The 19819-nt window shown below is 47.8% G+C and overlaps 1 protein-coding gene across 1 annotated transcript in view; it reads right to left on the reverse strand.

Moving 5' to 3' along the window:
* GRAMD1A (GRAM domain containing 1A) overlaps nucleotides 1-6800 on the reverse strand; it is a 77518-nt gene extending 70718 nt beyond the window's left edge. The window contains exon 1 of the mRNA XM_060257822.1: nucleotides 6725-6800. Within this exon, the coding sequence (XP_060113805.1) occupies nucleotides 6725-6732 (8 nt within the window). The 5' untranslated portion in view covers nucleotides 6733-6800. The remainder of the gene's footprint in view (nucleotides 1-6724) is intronic.
* Between the last annotated feature and the right edge of the window lie 13019 nt (nucleotides 6801-19819).

Consider the following 19819-nt stretch of genomic DNA (forward strand, 5'->3'; position numbering starts at 1 on the left):
ATGGATAAACTAAGATTCAAAGTGCCACTTGGGAATTCAGGCCTCAAGGGCTCTGTTTTCTTAATCCGGCCTCAGGCTTTGGGAAAGACTCATCTCACTGCTGAGCCCAAAGCACCCATGGAAGACAGAAGAGATTTCTAACTACGAACATTCTCTGTGCCAGTGTGGAGCCCTGGCCATTAGAAAGGCCTCAGCCTGCTCTTCTGCAGTCGAGTGGCATACTAATACAGGACTACAGGAAGGCATTGAAAAGCAAACAGGTCAAGGAAAGGGTGCAAAGGAAGGTTCTGGAAAATCTGCCAGAGCTTAATTCAGGTCACAGAAAGCACAGGACTTCCAATGCACCACAGTCCTTACTCGCACTAATTACACGGCCAGTCAAAGGTTGCCGAAGACATTTTAACAATCCACATTCTTAAAATTCTTAAACGCCTCAACAACCAGAATGGAAAAGTGGTTACAGTGTTAGAACAGAATCTGAGAAAACCAGGTTCACTCCGTCACATAAGTAACCTACCTCACAGGGTTGTTATGAGGATTTTTAAAAGGAGAATAAAATAAGCCACCATTTATCCCCATTGGGGAGAAAGGTGGGATATAAATAAATGAATAAAATAAAACATATTGCCTTCTTGGTCAGAAATCACCCCAGACCATCTCCTGCTAGGAATAAAGAAGAAGATATTGGATTTATATCCCGCCCTCCACTCTGAAGAGTCTCAGAGCGGCTCACAATCTCCTTTACCTTCCTCCCCCACCACAGACACTCTGTGAGGTGGGTGGGGCTGGAGAGGGCTCTCACAGCAGCTGCCCTTTCAAGGACAACCTCTGCCAGAGCTATGGCTGACCCAAGGCCATGCTAGCAGGTGCAAGTGGAGGAGTGGGGAATCAAACCTGGTTCTACCAGATAAGAGTCCGCACACTTAACCACTACACCAAACTGGCTCTCCAGGGGGTGAATCCTGTCCTCAGCAGATGTTATCTTAAAACAAGAAGGAAATGTGTGGAATGCCTTTTACGACCAAACTGACTCAAAACATTCTGCAAGCTTTTGAACTCACTAGAACTATCCATCAGGCTGGACAGTACGCAGTTTTTAAAAGACAGAAGGAAGGAAAGTAGACATTTCAGGTCACAGCATTAAAGGCCTGATCTTGTGTGCATCCTCTGTGAAGTTATGTTAACCTAACTTTAAAACCCTCTCAAACGATTTGAGATTCCAGGTAACAACAGCCAGTAGCATATATGGCTTTAAAGGAGGGATTAGAGAGGCTAATAGAGGAGGCCACTGATGTTATTAGACACTAAAAGGATCCTCAATATTCAGAGGCAGCAGCCCTTTGAATACCAGTGCTGGGAGAAGGGACAGCAACAGGGGAGGGGCTGTGTCTCAGTGGCAGAGCAACTGTTTGGCACGCAGGTCACAGGGTCAATCACCAGAATCTCCATTTAGAAAGGACCAGGAAAGAGGTGATGTGAAAGACCTCAGTCTGATACCTCTGGAGAGCTGCTGCCAGTTTGAGTAGACCTTGATGGACCAATGGGCTGATCGAGTTGACGGCAGCTTCGTGTCAAGTTTGTAGATTTTACGGGAACATCTGGATGCCCACTGAATGAAACAGAATGCGAGACTAGATGGATCATTTGTCTGATCCAACATGGCAGCTCTGTTGTTCTTATGGCAGTCACCGTAAGCCTTGGGCTGGATATTCTTTTAACAGGAGGTGAGATCTGAGGCTTGCCATTTTATTTTGGTTTCAAACGGGAAATGCTTTTAACTATTATTGTAAAGCTGCCTTGAGCCACCAAGAAAGACGAGATAAAATAGTTTAAATCAGGACTTTTTTTCGTAGAAAAAGCCCAGCAGGAACTCATTTGCATATTAGGCCACAACCCCTGACATCACTATTGTCCACACCATCCTCTATAGGACAGCCCTTCAAGTACTTGAAGATGGTGATCCTATCACCTCTCAGCTGCCTCCTCTCCAGGCTAAACATGCCCACCCAGCTTGGTGACCTCGGGACGCATCTCCTTATTTCAGCACAGCTTCCATGGTGCCCTTTCAAACAGTCCTATCCAGAAATATCATTTGGCTTGTTTGTAAGTGTTGGGCTGACCCTGGGCTTTTTTGTGCATCCTCTGTGATGCACAGGACTTTTTTGTAGGAAACGTCCAGCAGGAACTTATTTGCATATTAGGCCACACCTTCTGACACCAAGACAGCTGGAACTGTATTCCTGTCCGTTCCTGAGGGAGAGAAAGCCCTGGTTTTAATAAACAATAAAGTAATGGAGGAGAGATCCATCAACAGCTACTAGCTACAGTGCCTAAAGGAAATCTCCACATTCAGAGACGGTAAACCTTAAATACCTGTGCTGGGGGCAGCCTTTGGGGGTGGTGTTGGCAGGGCCAGCCCTAGACTGTCTGGCACCCTAGGCAAGGCTAACTTCTGGTGCCTCCCTGCACTGATAACACCACTGAGTCACATGGGGGGCACTGAATTTGGTGCCCCCAGAAGGCTGGCGCCCTAGGCAATTACCTAGCTTGCCTAGTGGCAGGGTCAGCCATGGGTGTCGGCCTCCATGCCCTGCTTGCCCTCCAGGAAAAATGGGTGGCCACTGTGCGAAACAGGATGCTGAAGCAGATGGACCACTGGTCCGATCCAGCAGGGCATCTCTTACATCTTCCCTTCTAAAAGACCTCATGGTTGATGTCAACCCACTCCTCTTCCTGGGGGTGTTGCCTCTGACCCTTTCTGACATCCCCCCTTTGCTAAGTTTTAAGACAGAATAAACCATGTAAAGGGTCAGAGAACTGCAGGGCTTTGTTTTGTAGTAGGAACTCCTTTGCATATTAGACCACACGCCCCTGATGTAGCCAATCCTCCAAGAGCTTACAGTAGGCCCTGGAATAAGAGCCCTGTAAGCTCTTGGAGGATTGGCCACATCAGGGGTGTGTGGACTAATATGCAAAGGAGTTCCTGCAACAACAAAAAAGCCCTGGGAACTGTCACAGATCGCTGAAAGCCGGGGTTATAAGAAGCCGAAATTGGGAAGAGGGAACTGCGTTCTCCGTGTTTCTCTTCCTCCTGTGCTGTGTGTGATCACACAGCCGCTACGTTAATGACATTCTAATGTTCCAGAGCTTCTCTTTCCCTGAAGCTGACCTTGGCATGGCATTCAGCAACCCAGTTCCCCCCTGCTTGGCTTATGGAATGCCTGCCACACTGACTTTGGTTTCCACAGGCAGGAAAAGGTCAGAGCTTCTGAGGATGGAGGGGCGGCCAGAGGAACAGACGGTCTGGCCCTGGCAGGAACAAAGAAAGGGGGTCAGTGAAGAGGGAGCTACGATCGTTCAGTCCCGCAGGTGGGAGGCTGGGAATTCAGCTCAGGGGCCATGACAACGCACATCAGCTGCATTTGTAGCCATAAAACCAGATGGAGAGGATGCTGCCCAGATTCTGGAGGCTGAGGGAAACGGATGCCGCTTTCCTGTGTGATTGAATTTCAGTTTAGCTCCACATGGTACATACGAAAGCGGGAGGCGCCGTGGCAGTCGGACACCCTGAGCGTTTCCTCAACGCTTTGCAGGATGGCTTCATAAAACATCCTACGGCATTCCGGGGTCAGCCCAACACTTACAAACAAGCCAAATGATATTTCTGGATAGGACTGTTTGAAAGGGCACTGTGGAAGCTGTGCTGAAATAAGGAGATGCGTCCCGAGGTCACCAAGCTGGGTGGGCATGTTTAGCCTGGGGAGGAGGCAGCTGAGAGGTGATAGGATCACCATCTTCAAGTACTTGAAGGGCTGTCCTATAGAGGATGGTGTGGAATTGCTTTCTGTGGCCCCAGAAGGTAGGACCAGAACCAATGGGCTGAAATTAAATCAAAAGCGTTTACGGCTCAACATTAGGAAGAACTTCCTGACCGTTAGAGCGATTCCTCAGTGGAACAGCCTTCCTCAGGAGGTGGTGGGCTCTCCTTCCTTGGAAGTTTTTAAACAGAGGCTAGATGGCCATCTGACAGCAATGAGGATCCTGTGAATTTAGGGGGCGGTATTTGTGAGTTTCCTGCATTGTGCAGGGGGTTGGACTAGATGACCCTGAAGGTCCTTTCCAACTCTATGATTCTAAGCATACCATGGCACAGCTCTCAGATCATGCATGGATCACTGCAACAACGCAAGGCATCTCACAGCTCGTCTTCCAAACGACGCAGCACAATCTCTGGGAACAGGCAAACATCTCAGGTCGGCTTTGTTCCGAGGCGTCTCTCAGCTACAGCTCTGCCACCATGCAGCTGGAAATGACTCAAGCGTGTGGGCTAAGGGGACAGTCACCTGACTCTTGCCCCCAGAAGCCACACTGTGTGCCAAAAGGCGGTGCTTGTTCTCTGTGAAAGATCCATGTGATTGGCTCCCACACATAGGTTGGGTCATTTGAATATCCTCAGGACAGAAACAGTTCAAGCTCCACGTGGCCTAAAAGGCATCTGGACCAAATAATATAACTGGCACACTCTGGGATTCATGTCAAAACCTGGGAGAGGGAAGCATCCAGGATACTAGGAGGAGGTGGCAATTAGAAGCAGACTGATGTGCGGAATGGATTAATCAGGGCTTTTTTTGTAGCAGGAACTCCTTTGCATATTAGGTCACACACCCCGTGGCCAATCCTGCTGGAGCTTACAGGGTTCTTATTACAGGACTTACTGTAAACTCTTGCAGGATTGGCTACATCAGGGGTATGTGGCCTAATATGCAAAGGAGTTCCTGCTATTAAAAAAGCCCTGGAATTAATTAGCTTCACTTATAATCCAAGCTTGCCTTTCCACCCACTGGGGGCTCACAGCAGTTTACATTGTAGTCCTCTCCTCCATTTTATCTCCACAACAACCCTGTGAAGTAGGTTAGGCTGAGACTGTGTGAGTAGCCCAAGGTTACCCAGCAAATTTAAGTGGCAGAGTTGGGATTCGCACCTAGGACCCCCAGATCCTCTTCCTGTTGGTGGAACTCGAGATTTGCTTTATACCACCTTACAAAGAAGCAAGGATATCATCCCCCATGGTTTTTCTGTAACTTCACTGGGCAAGGTTCTAGAACTGGAGTTCCCTCTGAATTTTCAGACAACTACATGACCTTTCAGAAGGAATGTGATGTGGAAAATTAACCTTCACAGTACTGAGTTTTCCTTTACACTGAAGATCTAGCATTCATTCAATAGAATCAGAAAATATTTTTCCCCACATACTTCAGATGGATGATGTGCTACGGATTTCTTGTCAATGACATCTGACTCAATAACTTAAGGAATCAATTGTTTGCCAGTAACACACTGTAGGCAGAATTACGTGGATGGTCATTGTAAATCATCATTGAGACCAAACATTGAGAACTTTCTTGTCCCTGCTAGTGTAAGGATACCCCCCCCCCAAAAAAATTCAATATTACTGGTGACTGATCCTCATAAGACAGCTTTCAAATACAAGTGGAACACTTAAAATTATTTGTTGTCTGAGCTTTTTTCAAAACCATCAGGAATTACGTACATCTTTCACAACTGCAGATGTTAAAAACTTCACACACACACATACATGTCAAAGGAAACTCATTACTCTAATGCGTACCACAATTTTCTATTAAAATGCTTCTGGAATGAAAAGGCTCTAGCAAAACACACGCATGCACACAAATCGACAGCCCTGCAAGTCTACTGCCGACAGATCTGAGGCCTGTTGACTTCCTTCATCACAAAGGAGGAGCTAGGTGTGGGCTAGCACATGTGTGGGTCTATTCACACAACCTCGAAAGAGCCAACCAGACGGGTCCTCCAGTCCCACAAGCGCCCACTGGCCGCTGCCTACTAGCCTTGAACCCATCAACCCAATCCCCACCCCCTCCTTCCCCACGTCCCTATGGGGAAAGGAGCAACAGGAGACAGCTGCTCTGCTACCGTCTGCAGCCTCTCCAACCCGGGACATGCCATTCAGCCCCGGTAGAGATTCACCTATGGATCTTCAGCCCTGCCACCGCCACCCCCCCCCCCCCCAGCCTCTGCGGAACAAAGGCGGCGAGAAAGACCCCGCGAGTGACGTCACAGGAGGCACACCTGTAGCAAAGACAAGAGGGGATGGGAAGCCAGGAGTCTGGCCCTCTTGGAAGCCGGCTCCGTTGTCCCGATTTTCTTCCACTATTGCCATCCTTCAAGAGCATGCATTGCACACCCTCTCTGGCGAACTCAGGCGCCACCCTCCCCTTCCGGAGGATGCAAGCTTCACCCCACCCCCGTTCTTTGCTCTCTCTCTCTCTTTTTTATGCAAGCGAAACCCACAAACCGTTACCCAGCTTTTGCAAAAAGACGCCCCCGTGCAAACATGCATGCATGCATATACTTCTGGAGACATGCACGCATACATCCATACATGCACCCCCTCCCAGCTTCCTCTCTCCATCCTTTGTCCCTCCCCGCTGACAAGGCGCCAGTCCCCAGCGCCAGATGCAAAGCCCGGGAGGCGGATGAGCGACCTCCAAGGACGGCTGCCCTTTTGCATGGAACCGGGGAGGGGAGGGGGGGGGACTCGGGGCAGACGGATTCCTCCCTCCCTCCCCCCCCCCCCCGTCCTTCCCTCCTTGCCCATCGCGCCCAGCTAGCAAGCCAGCCAGCCCGCACCTCGCCCTGCGCCCCCCCTCTCCAAGCCACCCCCAGCGGTGCTTCTCCTTACTCGAACATAGCCGGGCGCAGCCTTCCCCGCCCGGCCGGGATGAAGAGGCGAGCGCTGGTCCCGGCCGGCGGCGGCCCTGCTGCTGCTGCTGCTGCCGCGCGGAGGAAGAGGAAGGAGAGGCAGGCAGGCCCCGCTTCCCTCTCCCGCCCGCCCTCTTTCTCGCCGGCGGCCGCCCCTTTCGCTGCGCGCACCCCCGGCTCCGGCGCAGCCCGAGGGGAGGGGCTAGGGAAAGGCAGCCGGGGAGGGGGGGCGTGCTTGTGCTCGCCCCCGCGCCGGGAGCACGGAGTCGCAGCCGCTCGCGTGGAGCCCCCTCCCTCAAATATATATATGGTGGGAGAGCTTAGAGCAGGGGTGGCCAAACCTGCTTAATGAAAGAGCCGCGCGGAAGAAATGTCAGATGTTTGAGAGCCGCAAGACATGAACGTCAGGTGTTTGAGAGCAGGCAGGCAGGGAGGAAAATAGATGGGGGAGGGAGTAGGGAGGGCGAGGTAGAAAGAAAGTAACTTCAAATGCATTATTTGAACAGCACCATGAAATGTATTTTATGTATTTTAATGGTTGTTTTGTTATTTTTAAGTTGTATTCTTGAATTGTTTTGTACTGACCGCTAGCCACCCTAAGTCTGCTTGCAGAGAGGGCGGGATAGAAAATTATAGTAATAATAAATAAATATCCAAGCCACTGGCTGGCTTGGCTTGGAGAAGTGCTTTAAATAGAGAAATGGCTTCTCCAAGCTGGCCAACAAGGCGGTGAAGGCTTTGAGAGCCGCACAATATGTGTGAAAGAGCCACATGTGGCTCCCAAGCCACAGTTTGGCCACCCCAGCTTAGAGCATCTGAGCAAAAACTGAAAGCCATGATGGAGTCGCTTTTGTTTTAAGCGCAACGGTGCAAGCTTGCGAGTTCCCCAGGACTCTTCAGCAGACGGGGGTCCTGTGAGGGATGTGGATTTTGGGAGAGGGACTCCTCTAGATTCAGTCCCCAGAGGAAAAGTAGGGGGCAGCTTTGCTGTCTTGGGTTCCCAGCAACCCCTCCCCCTCAAATAAAGAGGAAACAAGCAGGCAAGATTTGGAGTTCTGCAGAACTCTTAGTCAGGCTTGGGGGTTCAGAGGGGAGGGAGGAGAAAGACAATGATGCGGTGTGTTTTGGTTTCTTTCTGGATAAGGAAGTAGATTTGGGAACTGCTGCTCTGCCGGGTTCAGTCCCAGGACGGGGGAGGGCTACAGAAATGGAGGGGGGGCTGCTATCCAAGCTGGGTCTTAGGGATTCCCTGTAACCCCCACCCCTTCTTCTCTCCCCCAGCCCCGTAGGAAGGAGGAGGGGGGCTTAGTGGATGGGGGTGGGGGAGAATCACCAGGGAACACCATTTATGAAGACCAACCCAAATAACAACACCTTATGTGAGAGAGCTTTTGAGTTTCGCAGAACGTTTAATCAGGCTGGATGTTAAAGGGGAGAGTAAACAAAAGAGTATATTGCAAGGTGGTTCCTTTCCAGATAAGGGATTATCTATCTGTCTGTCTGTCTGTCCATCCATCCATCCATCCAGCTATCTATCCATCCAGCTATCTTACATCAGAGTTACACAGAGGAAGTATATAATAATATGAATTATGTAGCCAATGGGTAGGCAGACCAATTGGGCAATCCCCATAAACTCTAATATCTAGATTTTCAGTCCACTCAGTTGCAGTTGGCGAGAGTTCAAAGAGCTCTGTCACATCTCCCTGGAAAACATGACACTCAGATTCCTGTGACAGGTGGAAAATAGTTTGGCAGGCTGCACCCCAATCGCATCCAGGTCTGCACAACTGCCAAAGCCTGTTTGTATTCTATTAACCATCTTCTTTCTTTTACATGGCAAGTAAAATCCTGAGGGCCTCTCCTTGGTGTTTATCAGGTGATGGATATCGAATGGAATGGACTGCATCCATGTTTGCAACCATTCATTCCCTAGAAGGAAAAGTTTGCAACTGCAGGATTTGTACAGATCTTATTACTGGGTGTTGGGATCTTAAGCTGGATGGGCCTGTGTCAGCTGTGATTTAGGAACTAGGAGTCACGAGATGGTTCCCATGAAGGGCTAGCGGTGGATTGGAGCGAGGATGTAGGATACCTGTTTTCTGGATTTTGTGGTGGGGTGGCTGGGGAAAGAGGGACCTTAACTGAGAAAGAAAATCCTCCTTAGGGAGGATCAAGTGAATGAAAGCCTGCTTTTCATGGTAGGATCAGAAGTCCAGGCACATACAGTTTGTGAAAAGTAGCTCTTTTCCTTGCTTCCTCCCTCCCTTCCTCTAAAGGGCAGAAATCAGAACCAAAGCAGATCACGGGAGGGTAGTATTCTAAAGCAAAATCTCTCCATTCTGTTTTACTTTCAAAATTTCCACTAAAATGTAATTTTTTTAGTTTTTGAATAAATTTTTATTCCAATTGAATTTGCTGTGATATTGTCATTATTATTACATTGTGCTTCACTTTGCTATAAACCAGGGGTGGCCAAACTTGCTTCATGTGAGAGCCACATAGAATGAACGTCAGGTGGTTGAGATCTGGGAGGAAGGGAAGGGAGGAAAGCAGGAAGGCAAATAGATGTAGATGGGGAGGGAGGAGAGAAGGCAAACAGATGGAGGAGGGAGAGAGAGGTGGAAACAAAGCAACTTTAAATGCCTTCTCCAAGCCACTGGCTTGACTTGACTTGACTTGGAGAAGTGATTTAAAGAGATAAATGCCTTCTCCTAGCCGGCCAGCGGGGCGACAGGGGCTTCCAAGAACCGCACAATATGTGCCGGCCACGGTTTGGCCACCCCTGCTATAAACCCTCATGGAGAACCAGTGTTGGTTAAGAGTTGCAAAACACCCAAAATACCTAGTTTAAAGTTCGGTGTTGACAAAGGTTGCTCTTAGAACTCAGAATTCCCCCCAAGCATCCTCCTGAATGTCTTTTTGCAGCAGCTGCCCAGCTCAAAGCTGCTCTGCTCTTCTGTGACCTCAGAGCAGCTACACCAATAGCAGCCGGAACTGCCCCAATGCTTCTGTGTTACACTGTGACATCAGAGCCAATCACTGCCAGATAACAGTCACTGGCTGTGAGCCAACTAGCTTTAGTTGCAACTGAGGCTGCGGTAGCACTGGTGGCTTGGCATAGTCCTGGCCAGTGTTCCCTCTACACTGAGTTAGTGTGAGCTAGCTCACAGTTTTTTAGCCTCCAGCTCACACATTTTCATCTTAGCTCACAAAAAATGGCCCCAGAGCAAACTAATTTATGCAGTAGCTCACAACTTTAATGCTAATAGCTCACAAAGAAGAATTTCTGCTCACAAGACTCCACGGCTTAGAGGGAACATTGGTCCTGGCGCACCTCTTAATTGCAGCGGTTTAAATTGCTACAGGAAGGTCTGACCAAACAGCATACCCTGAGGCAGTTGCCCCATGTGCTCGGCAAATGGTCAGGCATCCGCATTCCTGCAGCACCTCAACCGTGGAGTGCGCTGTCCAGTCAGTTTTTTAAAAACGCAGACAGGTGCATGCGCATATGCACACACGTGCATATCGGCAGCAATTCAAAAAAAGGAGATCTGACAGTTCAGGTGTCCCGTCCAGATTCAGTTCGCAACAGGGGAGATCAGACATCTGGAAAAGCTAAGTGGAAGCGATGGCATCTGTAAATGCTGGACTTTCCCTGGCGTCTGATTACTCCGCTTCCATGGTGAGGCGAGGTGGGGTGCCAACCAATGTACCCTCTAAGCTGCAGAGTCTTGTGAGCAAAAATTCTACTTTGTGAGCTACTGGCATTGAAGTTTGTGAGCTGCTGCATAAACTATTGTGCCCTGGGGTCATCCTTCTGAGCTAAGACAAAAAATGCGTGAGCTGGAGGCTAAAAATCTGTGAGCTAGCTCATGCTAACTCAGAGGGAACACTGGTGCCAATGACTAGGATATGGAAGGCAGATGTTGTCGTCTGATAGGTAATGCTGCTATATCTCTGTGAGCTGCTCGTCTGACCGCAGCCAGAGTTAAAGGGCAACTGGGCACAGAGGCTGGGGATGAAAGGCTGGCCAAGGCTGTGTCTCTGGTAGGCAAACACCTCCTTCCATCCCTAAAGAGGTGAGTCAGAAGCCAAGTTTGCTTTAGAATCCAATAAACCAAGAGCAAACATAGGCTGAGATTTGCCTTATCACTTATCAGACATCGCTATTGTTCCGGCACGTGCCAGCTTGGCACCGTGCCAGAGCTGACTGCTCATCAGACACCGCAGATCTATATTCTGACACTTGGCAGAAGAAGAAGAAGAAGGCCCATTTGGGTTGTGCCGAGCAAACCAAAAGTGCACAGGTCAAAAAAGAAGGCCAGAGATGGGATTCGCTTCAGGGCACCCTGGTGGTAACCAGAGAAGTTGGCTTTCGAGCAACATGGATACCACTGAACGGGGAAAGGTGATTTTTTGGGGCAGTGGGAACAGAATTTGGGTCCCTTAAAATAGGGGTGTTGAACTCATTTGTTATGAGAGCCAGATCTGACATAAATGAGACCTCGTTGGGCCAGGCCATGTGTGTCATAAAATGTAATGTCAGGTAGCAGAGGTAGAAACTTTATAAAGGACACGTGCACATATGAACATATGAAGCTGCCTTCTACTGAATCTGACCCTCCTGGGTCCCTTAGAATCAGTATTGTCTACTCAGACTGGCAGCAGCTCTCCAGGGTCTCACGCTGAGGTTTTTCATGCGATGGGGATTGAACCTGGGATCTTCTGCTTGCCAAAGCAGATGCTCTACCACTGAGCCACTGTCCCTCCAGTAACACATTAAAAAAAAAAACTTTAAATAAAAAGATTAGTACTCTTGCAATATTTTATTTAAGAGTCTCAGAACTGAAGGAAGCAAGAGAGAGGGAGTTGGAAGCAGACTTGCTGGTTTGATAGGAGCCCTCCAGCCAGGGGCCTAATTCGGTCTCTTGGCCGCATGTTTGACACCTTGCCTCAAAAGACGCCTGCCAATTCAACCCCCCTTAAAATCCCTGGCAAATAGGCAGGTCTTGCAGCACCTCCAGAAGATCTCCAAGAAAGGGCTCCCCCTCACCTCTTCAGGAAACCCATTCCATAGTGCTTGAGGCAATATGCAGAAGGCCTAAAGGCCCAGGGTCTGGTTGATGATCGATGGGCCACCCTGATTGGTGGGACAGCCAAACAATGGCTGATGATTTGGGGGGAATTTAAAACACATGCAGTGATTCCAGATGGGTAGCCGTGTTAACCTGCAGTTGCAAAAAAAAAAGGAATCCAGTGGCACCCTAAAGACTTGCAGTGTTTCTTCCAGTGTATGGTAAGGCAAGATATAGTGCAGGATGAATTAAGATAAGTGGACTCGATAGGAGTTAAAGGGGGATAGCTGAATTAATTGACATCTGGGGTTTGTTTTAATTAGTGGGGATTTGTTGGGGAGGGATGGCTGCTCAGTGGTAGAGCATCTGCTTAGTAAGCAGAAGGTCCCAGGTTCAATCCCCGGCATCTCCAACTAAAAAGGGTCCAGGAAAATAGGCGTGAAAAACCTCAGCTTGAGACCCTAGAGAGCCGCTGCCAGTCTGAGTAGACAATACTGACTTTGATGGACCCAGGGTCTCATTCAGTATAAGGCAGCTTCATATGTGTGTGTACCTGGAAGTCATGGCAACCTCTGGTGACTGACTCCTACTTTAAGCTTGGAGAATATTTAAAGAGGTGGCTGAATAAGGCCTGCCCTGTCCTCCCGACTGCTGGTATTCCAAGGAGGTCTCCCTTCCAAGAGTTGACCCTGCACAGCTGCTGAGATCTGACAAGATCGGCCTTGCCTGGCCTCTCCAGGTCAGGACAATTAACATCTATTAAGGGGTGAGATGCTGACGTTAGTTACCAATGTGAGCTAGGAATCCCAGATCTCTATTAAGCCCTGTGGCAAAAGTACCTTGTCTTAAAAATGCAGCGATTCCACACTGGGTTCTCTTTAGGAAGGACTGTTGCTCAGTGGTAGCCCTCCTGCTTGGGATGTAGACATTCCCAGGCTCAGTCCCCAGTGTCTCCAGTTCAAAGGATCAGGTGGCTGGTGATGCAAAAGGCTTCCACCTGAGATCCTGGAGAGGTGCTTTCAGGCTGAGTGAGTAGACCATTCTGACAAAGGGCCTGACTCAGTAGAAGGCAGCTCTGTACGTAACTTATCATTCTGTTGCATGTGTCAGCCAGGCCTTATGATTCCGATTAATTATTAGCAATGGAGTTAGTAAGCGGAAGGCGAGATGCAGAAACGGTGATGCAGAGTTTCATCGAAGGCAACAGGGAAAGAGAAAGCGCCCACAGAGTGATCTCAGCCTACCTCACAGGATTGTTGTGAGGATAAAATGGGAGGGGCGCAATCAACGAAAAGGTGTTCTGGGATCCAGAGAGCTGCAAGACCTAGTTTTGGTCAGCTCAATTAAAGAAGACTTCCAGTGTGGTCAGAAAGCTGTCCAGATAGACAGACAGACAGACAGACTGACCAGGGGTGGTCAAACTGCAGCTTAGGAGCCACATGTTGCTCTTTCACACATATTGTTCTCGAAGCCCCCACTGTGCCATCAGCCAATGGTTCTTGAGGCCCCCACTGCCCCATCAGCCAGCTTGGAGAAGGCATTTCTCCAAGACACTTCTCCAAGACAAGTCAGCCAGCGGCTTGAGAAGGCATTTAAAGTTGCTTTCTTTCCTCTCCCTCGTCCCTCCCCCTCTTCCTAGAGAGCCAGTTTGGCATAGTGGTTAAGTGCACAGACTCTTATCTGGGAGAACCGGGTTTGATTCCCCACTCCTCCACTTGCACCTGCTGGCATGGCCTTGGGTCAGCCATAGCTCTGGCAGAGGTTGTCCTTGAAAGGGCAGCTGCTGTGAGAGCCCTCTCCAGCCCCACCCACCTCACAGGGTGTCTGTTGTGGGGGAGGAAGGTAAAGGAGATTGTGAGCCGCTCTGAGACTCTTCGGAGTGGAGGGCGGGATATAAATCCAATATCTTCTTCTTCTTCTTCTTCTTCTTCTTCTTCTTCTTCTTCTTCTTCTTCTTCTTCTTCTTCTTCTTCTTCTTCTTCCTTCCTTCCTTCCTTCCTTCCTTCCTTCCTTCCTTGCAGCTCTCAAACATCTGACGTTCATATCTCGTGGCTCTCAAGCATTGTTGTTTATTCTATGTGGCTCTTACGTTAAGCAAGTTTGGCCACTTCTGTGATAGACAGACAGAGCGATCGACGGATTCATTCGCATCCTTCAAAAAATGAGCTTGCGTTGGCAGCTTTTCCTCAACTTTCTCTCTCTCTCTCTCTCTCTTTCTTTTCTTTCGAAGGGGTACGTGAGCAATCATGTAGAGCAGGGGAAGCATTCTGTCTGGAATGAACTAAGGTTTGTTTGTTTTGTTTTTTAAAAGAGAGAAAGAAAGAAATGTTTGTATTTGTTACAACAATATTTGCACAGGCATAGCTGGCGCAGGGGAGAATTGTGTCGTTCAGCCATACCTGCCTGCTGATGGGAGAAATACTTTGCAAGACATCTCTTTCTGCCTTGGGCTATTGGAATAATAAATGAAAGCTGCTATTCTCAGTGTTAGCCACAAGATGTCACTAACGATCCAAGATGCTCTGAGCCCGCTGTAGTTATTCAGTATTCTGAACGGTGCAGGCAAGCTTGATGGCTTCAGATCTCAGAAGCTAAGGAGGAATGACCACGAGACGCCCTTGGAAATGCAGGGTTGTTGTACAGAGGCAGACAAAGGCAAGCCGCCTCTGTTCATTCTTTTGAAAATCCATGGTATCATTACAAGTTGGCTGCAGGGCTTTTTTTGTAGAAGAAGCCCAGCAGGAACTTATTTACATATTAGGTCACACCCTCTGACATCACCATTGTTTTGCGCAGGGCTTTTTTGGAGAAAAAGTCCAACAGGAATTTATTTGCATATTAGGCCACACCCTCTGCCACCAAGCCAGCCAGAACTGTATTCCTGCTTTAAAAAAAAAAAGCCCTCGTCAGTTGTTATTTTTAATGGCAAACTGAAAATAAGAGAGACAATATTTGGAAAGCCAGCATATAAATGTATGGTGCAGCATGATACAGAATACCATTGGAATATTGCAGCATTGGGAAAACTGCAGAACTTTTTGTTACTTCCTCAACATTTAAAAAGGACCTATGGATTCAACAGGGTTGGGGATTCCTAGTTTAAATTAATAAATAAGCAACTAGGCTTCCTAGGGTCTCATGATGAGTCTAAGCCACAAATTTACATGCCTCCATCTAAAATTCACTATTGTCTTATCTGGGTAGGACTTTTTGCTGTTTGTGACATAGTTAAACAATAAATCAGCTCTGGGATGTTTGAAAATCGCCTTTTTGGGGGGAACCTGTTGTTTTCAAACAGATAGGCTACTATTGAGCAAATCTCTCGCCTCATACTCTTAATTTCATCCCATATTCTTCCAACGAGAATCAAACCCTACAGCTTTTCTGAGAATTACCTCCCCACCCCAAATGCAGCTCTAATCAGGAAATGAACTCTTCAAATCGCAAAGGGCTTGGGCTACATCTGGAGAAAATTTACTGCAATTTGTTTTCCTGTTGATTTCAGTGCAATTTACAGATCGCTTTCCTGTGGATTAGGATGCGTGAGAACATGATGTTGAAAGCTTTCTGCGCAATCCTAAAGATAATCTTCTATGCTGATCAAATTCGAAAGATTTAGAAAACTATCATTCTGTTTATGATTGCCTTGTTTAAAGGGCTTTTGTTTTTGTTTTTTTGCGCAGGAAAGCAATTCCGGCTGGCTTGGTGTCAGGGGGTGTGACCTAATATGCAAATGAGTTCCTGCTGGTTTCTCCTACAAAAAAGCCCTGTGCGAAACAATGGTTATGTCAGGGTGTGTGGCCTAATATGCAAATGAGTTCCAGCTGGGCTTTTTCTACAAAAAAAGGTCCTGCTTGTTTCTACCGTAGGACTCTTCCAAATTATCTTCATGGTCCAAAAATATATCGTTGAATGGCAGAGTTGCAAGGTCCCCTGTGGCCATCGGTGGGGGATGGAAGGGGTAGGGTGGCCAGATCCAAGTTGAGAAACTCCTGTAGGTTTGGGGGTGGAGCCTGGTGAGGACAGGTTGCTCAGTGGGAGACAATGCCATAGAGTCCACCCTCCAAAACATGAATTTTTTTCAGAGGAACTGATCTCTGTCATCATCTATAATTCTAGGGGATCCCCGGGTCCCAACTGGAGGCTGGCATCCCTGTGATGTTTGGGGAGTTATCAAGCAGTGTCCCAATGATCTTTTGGGAAAAGAACAACATGGCTTCAAGGTTTAGCCAAAAGGCGCTTATCCGTCTTCAAGGGGGAACTTTTAGGGCAGTAAGTAACTATTAAATTGTTTGTCTAAGAGACAACAGAAAGGAGCCCTTTTTAGATTTTCAGGAGTGCATAGACATGATATGTTGAGGAAAGACTGGAAAAGCATTGAAGGTCTCTGCCTCCGGTCCATCTACATGTTTATTAAGTGAATGCAAAACCTATGTACATGTCTCTTGTATGCATAGGGCTGCCACGTCACCTGAATTATGTCACAAAGTGAGAACATGGTACAAAATGTGCAGAAAAATTTATGGCCGTGTAATACCTAAATGAATTGATGTACCAGTCACAAGTAATTAATAATAAACAATAAATATAATTGTAGTATAAATTCTATATGCATTCAGAGTATCTAACAAAATAAGTTGAACAGCAAGCTTTCCCAAACACGACAGCAAACAATAATCGCATATAACCTCTACGCAAAAATGACTCAGTCACAGAAAGATCCAGCAAAACCAATCTTATATCCAGACTCCTCCCGGTGGTAATATATTCTCAAATTCCAATCCCACTGGTGGTTCACATAGGCTGTGGTTTAGAAATCCAAATGGAACTCGCACGAAAGTCCAAACAGAAGTCATTTACGAGTCTGCAGCGGTGAAAATCTCCACTAGCAGTTCCGACTTGATGAGCAAGCGAAGCGAGCGAGTTGAAGAACGCCTCATTTCAACAAGTTTCTTCAAAAGATGGAACCGTTCACGCCTAGTGAAGTCAGCGACAATTCTGGAACTTTTATTGTATTGAAAATTTCAAATTCATAGCAACTGCTTTCGCATCCAATGCTTCGATGGGAATCGTTCTCTGTGAGAAGATATTACTATATATTTAATTTGTTTAGATTTTCAGCCTACCTCTCCCCCAGAATGGGGCTTGGGGTGGCTAACAACATAACAATACAAAAACAGTAGCAACAATAAAGCCATCATTTCAGTAAAATTTCATTTCAGTGGAGCAAGTGTCACTGTGGTGTGTATGTGAGAGGTATTTGTGAGTTTCCTGCATTGTGAGTTTCCTGCATTGGGGAGGGACGGTGGCTCAGTGGTAGAGTATCTGCTTGGTAAACAGAAGTTCCCAAGTTCAATCCTTGGCATCTCCAACTAAAAGGGTTCCAGGCAAATAGGCGTGAAAAACCTCAACTTGAGACCCCGGAGAGCTGCTGCCAGTCTGAGTAGACAATACTGACTTTGATGGACCGAGGGTCTGATTCAGTATAAGGCAGCTTCAGATGTTCATATATGTGCAGGAGGTTGGACTAGATGACCTTGGGGATCCCTTCAAACTCTGTGATGCTATTATGCCCAGAGCCACTCAACACCTGGAACTGGCCCACCTATTAAGAATCTTCCTTGCTTTTGACACATCTCTGGAAATCTCCGGAGAGGCTTGCTTGGAAAGTCCTCTGGCTTTGGCTTCTGTACTGCCGCCTTGTGCAATGTCTACAGCGGCTCACACAATTGTGCAACCGTGCTTGTGCAACAAGACAGGCCGTTGCACCATGCACCATGGGTGTTCACCAGTTGTCTTGCTGTTGCCCAAACACGAAGCTGTTGATTCTTTTTAAAAAAAAAAAAAGATGGTAAAGGGCTAGCATAAAGAAAGTCTAATTGGTAAAGGGCTAGCATAAAGAAAGTCTATGACTGTAATAAAGTTCATTCATTCATTCACCCCCATCTAGGCAATTCTGGACATTATCTGCAAAAAAGAGAAAAAAGTGGTTTCACCCTAAGACGTTAAGAACATAATAAGAGCCCTGCTGGATAGGGTTGCCAATCCCCAGATGCGGGCAGGGGATCCCCCGGTTTGGAGGCCCTTCCCCCACTTCAGGGTCATCAGAAAACGGAGGGGGGAGGAAATGTCTGCTGGGCACTCCATTATGCCCTACGGAGAACCATTCCCATAGGGATTAATGGAGAATTGATCTGTGGGTATCTGGGGCTTTGGGGGGCTGTTTTTTGAGGTAGAGGCACCAAATTTTCAGCATAGCATCCACTGCCTCCCCCCAAAATACCCCCCAAGTTTCAAAAGGATTGGACCAGGGGATTCAGTACTGTGAGCTTCAAAAGAAGGTGCCCCTATCCATTATTTGCAATGGAGGGAAGGCATTTAAAAGGTGTGCGGTCCCTTTAAATGTGATGACCAGAACTCTTTTTGGAGTTCAATTCTGCTTGTCACACCCTTGCTCCTGGCTCCACCCCCAAAGTCTCCTGGCTCCATCTCCAGAGTCCCCAGGTATTTCATGAATTGGACTTGGCAACCCTACTGCTGGATCAAACCAGTGGTCCTTCTAATCCATTGTCTTGTCTAACAAAGTGACCGGCCAGCCTGGAGAGCTAATAACAGCACAGAAGCCAAGATCTTTCCTTGGTGTTGTCTCCTGGCCCCTGGCATTTGGTGGTTTGCTGCCTTGAGGCTCTCTTCAGTCACCATGGCTAGTAGCCACTGATGGACCTCTCTTCCATGTATTTATCTTCTCAAGCCATTTATGCCTGGGATCACCATTGCTATGTTCCACTGGCAGTGAATTCCGCAATTTAATTGCTCATTGAGTGAAGCATTTTCTTTTGTCTGTCTTGAATCTATTGCCCGTAAACTTCATTGGGCACCCACAAGTATTACGGAAGAGTGTGAAAAAGTCCTCTCTGTCTACCTCCACCCATTCATAATTTTATAATTGTCTATCACCTCCTTCCTCAGTCTTTTGGAAAGTCCCAGATTCCCCAGCTGTTGGTTACATTTCATTTTGTTACATTTCAACTTCCTTTGAAATACAGGTCTCTTGGCGCTATGCCAAATAGAAGCTTGTGTCAGTCCAGGGGCACTTGCAGAAATGTCCTGCTGTAGACTTGTTGATTCCCAGGTCTTCAGGCACAGGTTGGTTCTAGGTGTGCTGCCTTGCAAGCCCAGAGATCCACCAAGTGGACGCTTACAGAACGAAAACGAAAACACCACATTGAATACAAGGTCCCCCATTCTTGCTTAATCCTGGCCAGCTTGTGTTAACCTCCCTAAACCATGAGAAGCTGTCCCGTGAAACTGTCCTGGGAAGGGTGTTCTGAGGGGGTGTTGTCCTGTGAAACTATTGTCAAGCAGGCCTAAACTGAGTTTATCACACCAAGACCATGGCTCTATTTGTCCATTCAAGCAAAGGCAAAAGCAGGGCCGGATCTAGGGAGGGGCAGAGGGGGCGCATGCCGCTGGAGAGGGGGTGCCAAATTGGGAATGGAATCCATTCTATTCTGTGGGCCCATAAGGGGGCATCATTTTTAATTCCCCCCCCCCCCCAAAAAAAATGTAGATCTGATCCTGGACAAAAGGCTATTTTGTTCTAGGTCTCTTCTTCCCCTCGCTCCTATTTTCCTGATGAGTTCCCTTGACTCTTCTCTGCATCCCAGCCCCTTGAGCTATCGGGATGCAGAGCCCCCTGTACCTATGAATTAACTGGAACTTAAACAAACAGACCTGAGTTCAATCGGTTCAGGTAGCCGGCTCCAAGTTGACTCAGCCTTCCATCCTTCCGAGGTAAAATGAGTACCGAGCTTGCTGGGGGTGGGGGAAGTGTAGATGATTGGAGAAGGCAATGGCAAACCACCCCCTAAAAAGTCTGCCATGAAAACGTTGTGAAAGCAACATCACCCCAGAGTCGGAAACGACTGGTGCTTGCACAGGGGGACTACCTTTACCTTTTTAAACAAACAGGAAAAATTAGCTCAGTCAGTGTGTGA

Source organism: Heteronotia binoei, chromosome 17 (assembly GCF_032191835.1).
Source record: "Heteronotia binoei isolate CCM8104 ecotype False Entrance Well chromosome 17, APGP_CSIRO_Hbin_v1, whole genome shotgun sequence".
In the NCBI taxonomy this organism is placed as follows: Eukaryota; Metazoa; Chordata; class Lepidosauria; order Squamata; family Gekkonidae; genus Heteronotia; species Heteronotia binoei.